This window comes from Arachis duranensis, chromosome 5 (assembly GCF_000817695.3).
Source record: "Arachis duranensis cultivar V14167 chromosome 5, aradu.V14167.gnm2.J7QH, whole genome shotgun sequence".
Classification (NCBI taxonomy): Eukaryota; Viridiplantae; Streptophyta; class Magnoliopsida; order Fabales; family Fabaceae; genus Arachis; species Arachis duranensis.
Genome location: NC_029776.3, coordinates 107,404,946 through 107,410,383, shown reverse-complemented (window position 1 = coordinate 107,410,383; position 5,438 = coordinate 107,404,946). Strand labels below are relative to the sequence as shown.

The window sequence follows — 5,438 nt, the reverse complement described above, 5'->3', positions numbered from 1 at the left end:
TACCTAGATATTTTGATAAAATTGGGTCTTTGGTTTGAAAACTCTGATTTACTTGTTGAACAACTAATAGGGAATCAGAATAAACCTGTAAATTAACAACGTGTAATTCAATTGCTAACCTGAGCCCAGCGATTAGGGCTTCATACTCGGCTTGATTATTGCTAGCCTTGAATGAGAATCGAAGAGAATGTTCAATAACAACCCCTTCAGAACTTTTCAAAAGTACTCCTGCTCCAGATCCCTGAGGGTTCGAAGCTCCATCAACAAATAACACCCAGCTTATACTTTCTGTATCTGAACTTGGTTCAGTGAACTCGACGACAAAGTCAGCTAAATATTGTGATTTGACAGATCCTCTAGGCTGGTAGTGAATATCAAATTCTGAGAGTTCAATAGACCATTTGATCAATCTTCCTGCAAGCTCGGGTTTGGCGGGTATTTCTCGTAACGGTTGAGAAGTTCTAACGTTAGCATTCTGCAATGATTTGCTTACAAAATAAATTGGCCGTTGTGTTTTCTCATTTTCTACAACAAGAACAGAGCTAACCGCCATATCAGTGATCGACAAATATAAATATAAGGGTTCGCCGACTTTAGGTTTTTGTAAAATAGGTGGTTTAGAAAGAAATTGCTTTAAACTTTTAAATGCTATTTCACAGTTTTCATCCCATTGAAAACTCGTATTTTTCGTTAAGCATTTAAAAAAGCTGAAGGACTTAGACGCCAAGCATGGCAAGAATCTGGATAATGCTGCCAACCGCCCTGTTAATCGCTAGACCTCCTTGATGTTCGTGGGACTATTCATATCAAGGATTGCCTGACATTTTTCAGGATTTGCCTCAATTCCTCGGCTAGTAAGGATGAAGCCGAGGAATTTTCCTCCCTGAACACCGAAGGCACACTTCTCCGGATTGAGTCTCATGTTATCAGCTCGGATCTAGCCAAAAATTTCAGTAAGGTCGTCAATGTGAGACTGGCCGAATTACGTCTTAGCGACCATATCGTCGACATATACTTTAATGTTCCGACCTATCTGCCGATCGAAAACCTTGTTCATCAGTCTCTGATATGTTGCACCTACATTATTTAAGCCAAAAGGCATGACATTATAACAATAATTACCATATTCAGTAATGAAAGCTGTTTTTTCTTGGTCTGATGGATGCATAAGAATCTGGTTATAACCAGAGTATGCATCCATGAAACTGAGGGTACCATAATCACAAAAGTTATCTACTAAAGTATCAATAGAAGGCAGGGGGTAGGCGTCCTTAGGACATGCTTTATTTAGATAAGTAAAGTCGACGCACATGCGCCATTTACCATTATTTTTCTTTACCATAACAATGTTAGCCAGCCAAGTCGTAAACCTGATCTCCCGGATGAAATTTGCATCGATGAGCTTTTTGGCTTCTGCCATGGATGCAAGCCTTTTCTCGGTTCCGAGATTTCGCTTTTTCTGAGATACTGGTTGGGCCGCCGGGCTTATTACCAGCTTGTGAGTAATAATAGATGGATCAATGCCTGGCATGTCTCCAGACGTCCAAGCAAATAGATTGGTGTTTTCTCGTAAAAAATGAACGAGCTTCTCCCTTTCTTCATCTTTTACGGAGGTTCCTATAAAAGTAAATTTCATCGGATCATCAGTTAACGTAAGCTTTGTTAGCTCTTCATTTGGTGAAGGACGATCTTGAAAGTCAACTCTGGGATCAAGCTCGGCCAGTGCTGGCTGCTCGGTATTGATAGAGTGTATGCATCGCTCGCTGCTTCTTTTGAGGTTTTAGGCTCGTATTATAACAATGCCGAGCTTCTTGTAAGTCGCCATGGACCGTGGCCACAACATTATCTTGAACAGGAAACTTGACACAGAGGTGAACAGTGGATACAATTGCAGTAAATCTATTTAAAAAAGGTCTTCCTAAGATAAGGTTATAGGGACTAAAACAGTCAACAACAAGATATTGGATATCATGTGTTTTAGATAATGGTTGCTCACCAAGTGTGGTTTGTAACCACACTGAACCCAAAACTGGAACGCACTCTCCTGAGAATCCGACCAAGTCTCCTACAGATGGTTGCAAAATGTTAGTACTTAGCTTCATCTTTTCAAATGTAGTAAAAAATAATACATCAGCGTTGCTGCCTGGGTCCAGCAATACTTTCCGAACTATTAAGTCTCCCAACTGGATGGAGACGACGACAGGGTCATCCAAGTTGGTGTCGGTACAACTAAAATCGGCTGGGCGGAAGGTCATCTCCGGGATCTCCTACACTGGTTGAGGATTATTGGTGGTATCTCCAAGCGTCAACATGGCCCTGTACGTCCGCTTTCTTGCCGAGCTTGTTTGTCCTCCTTCAACGTAACCGCCCGAAATGCAATTGATTATGCCCCTAAGTTGAGCAGGGGCCTTTTCCTTGTCCTTTGATGATGATCCTGCAGGGGATGGATCTGAAGTTGGAACGGTTCTTTTCTGCATATGTATTGAGATGAATTTATCAAGATGTCCTTGTCTTGCTAATCGTTCCAAAAGATCTTTGGCGATCACACATTTGTCGGTTGTGTGACCATACTTTTGATGGAATGTGCAATACTTGGACTTGTCGACATTCCTCAGCTCAGGATAACTGCCAGCTTTGTGAGGAGGTTTAATCAACTTGGAATTCAAAATTTCTTTGATAATGTCGTCTCTTTTCGCATTAAACTGTGTGTACGTCTCATAACGGAGGGTACGCTTGAAACTCTTCTTATTGTCCCGAGGTTTATCGTCGTCTTTAGTAGTTGCCGACTTTTCAGCATTGCGAGCCTGGCGAAGCTCCTCAATATCGATCTGTCCCTTGGCCTTCTCTCGAAACTTAGCTAAAGTCTTTGGCTTGGCTACTGCAATGGCTTCCTGAAATTTTTCTGGTCGAAGGCCGCTTTTGATTGCATGCAAGTGTACTTCAGGATGAAGATCGGGAATTCTCATAGCTATCTTCGTAAAATGGGTAATGTAGTCCTTCAAACTTTCTTGAGGGCCTTGCTTAACAGTCGTCAAATAGTCGGAGTCATGCAAATATATCGCCGACGCTGCAAAGTGATCTTCAAATTGCTTTGCCAACTCCTGGAAACATGAAATTGAATCTGCAGGCAAAGAGGAAAACCAGTCAAGTGCAGGACCATCTAGAAAGGACGGAAAACAATGGCATAAAATAGGGTCAGATGCACCGTTAACGATCATAATAGATCAAAATTTTTTTATATGCTGCTTTGGATCCCCTAACCCATCGTACGGAATTAAAGTCGTCGGCAATGTAAATTGCTGAGGAAGTTGAAAATTCATGATGTCGGCTGTAAAAGGTCCTGCCGAGTTGTCGGGCTCATCTTCCTCGTCCTTAGGTGAGGTTTCGTTGTTTTGAGGACCTCCACCATCATCATCCTGAGGCGTCTCCGAGACATGCGTCGGTTGAGATTGATGTTCGTCGTTGGCGTTCCGTCTATGGCGCTTATCGTGATCTTCCAGGCGAGCATTAGCTATTTGCTGAATTTGTTGCTGCATCTTTTGATTTTCCTTCGCCATACGTTGATTGGCTTCAACCATGCGCTGATTTGCCTGTTGAAGCTCGGTTACCATCCGAAGGAGCTCGGACAGAGTGGGAAGAGGTACATCAGCCATTAACAGATGCTGGAGTATTTGGGACCTGTAAATAGAAAATTTTCAAAACTTTCGGGCCCCACGGTGGGCGCCAAATGTTCCTACCTGGTTGCGACCGAGTTATAATTCGTCCTGATGAAGAGGTTGGCCGACCTTATCAGTGAATTGCAATACGTCTCGACCACCAAGTGAAACAAGAGGGGGAGCACCTGCAAAAAGCACTCCGACGCTCAAGTCAGTCAAAGAGAACTATCAAAGGAGAGTTTTTAACTTAGAACGATGATTTCATACCTTTACCGATTTCAATCATTTTCTTTTATAACTGGGAGATGATAACGGCCATATTCCTCAATTGATTGTCTTTGATGTAACCGACCAAAGATCATTTATTGCTATAAACTCGGTAGAGCTAATGCGTCGATTATCAAGAAGTCTGCCGAACTATAACTCGTAACCGATATATAACAGTCATATCAATAATATAAATATTTTATATTTTAATTAACAAATTTTGAAGTTCTAATTTTAAATCTTATAAACAATTTAGAGAAAAGGAAAAAAGTATATTCTTTTAGGGAATTAGATGATAGAATGCTAATAAAGAAAGTTGTTACTTATTAATGCTGACGGTGATTGAAAAAAATTTTCGTTGGCTGAACACTTAAATGAGGACATTAAAAAAAGATCAGGACAATTCCTCCACCAATTAGGGGTGTTCGCGATTTTAAGTTAAAAATTCATTCGATTCGAACACTAATTCTATTTATAATGTAATTTGGATTAGATTGAATTTACGATTTTATAAATTAAAAAAATTAAATGTTTATAACAAATATTAATAACAAATTTTAAATAATTAACAATAATATAACAAGTCTCAGTAATATCTTAAAAAATCAATCATAATATAATAATAGAAATAAAATTATAAATTAGTTAAAATAAATAAATAAATCACATTTTGAACATAAATATTTATTAAATAATAATAATACATGGATAATATAAAAATGTATAACAAATTGAATATGTTATAACTATAATTGTAAATATAATAATAAAATAATAATATTATAACACATTGTGCAGTTTGAATTAAATTAAATCAGTTATGAAAACTAGCTGTGAAATTCAATCCAATCTAATAATTTATAAAAAATAAAATTCAATCAAATCTAAATTAATACCATTTTAATCTGCTTTCAATTTAAATTAAATTGAATAAACGATTTAATTTGAATGGATTTAAATTTAAACACTCCCATCCACCATGCTTTGATTTGGGGAAGGATATAGTATAATGGAACATCACGGCAGATGGAGATTTCAGTAAATAGTTCTTACACATCTTTGGGATATTATTTAGGGTTGGCATGGGCCCTAACGTGTTAAATGCTTCGTGTGGCTCACTATCCACAAAAGGCTTATGAATTCACAGAGAAGGAAAATATTTTTGGAACAAACCCAAAAATGTCACTTCTGCAATGACACTAAAGAATCCCATAACCATGTTCTAAGGGACTACTCGAAAGCTTCAAGATTCTAAGGGAGAAACATTCTCCTAATACACCTCAACCTATTCTTTACAGCTCTCTTTGATGCATGGATTCAGTGGAATCTCACATCGGATCATGGCTAATCCAAAAAAGTACAATGACATTCTTTCTTCATGGTGTCTTGGTGGTGGATTTGGGGATGGAGAAATAAGAAAATATCCCTCTTTTAGAAGATCAACTGATTCCGTTCATATCATCTTGGAGTACATTCGGTCTATGGATAATGTTTTCGAAAATACTCACAAGCTCC

The 5,438-nt window shown here is 38.5% G+C and overlaps 1 protein-coding gene across 1 annotated transcript; it reads right to left on the bottom strand.

The window, feature by feature from the left end:
* Positions 1-2,267: 2,267 nt before the first annotated feature.
* LOC107491434 (uncharacterized) lies at positions 2,268-3,218 on the bottom strand. The gene has a single exon (XM_016112279.1). It carries the CDS (start codon positions 3,216-3,218, stop codon positions 2,268-2,270), a length of 951 nt encoding a protein of 316 aa, XP_015967765.1.
* Positions 3,219-5,438: the final 2,220 nt, after the last annotated feature.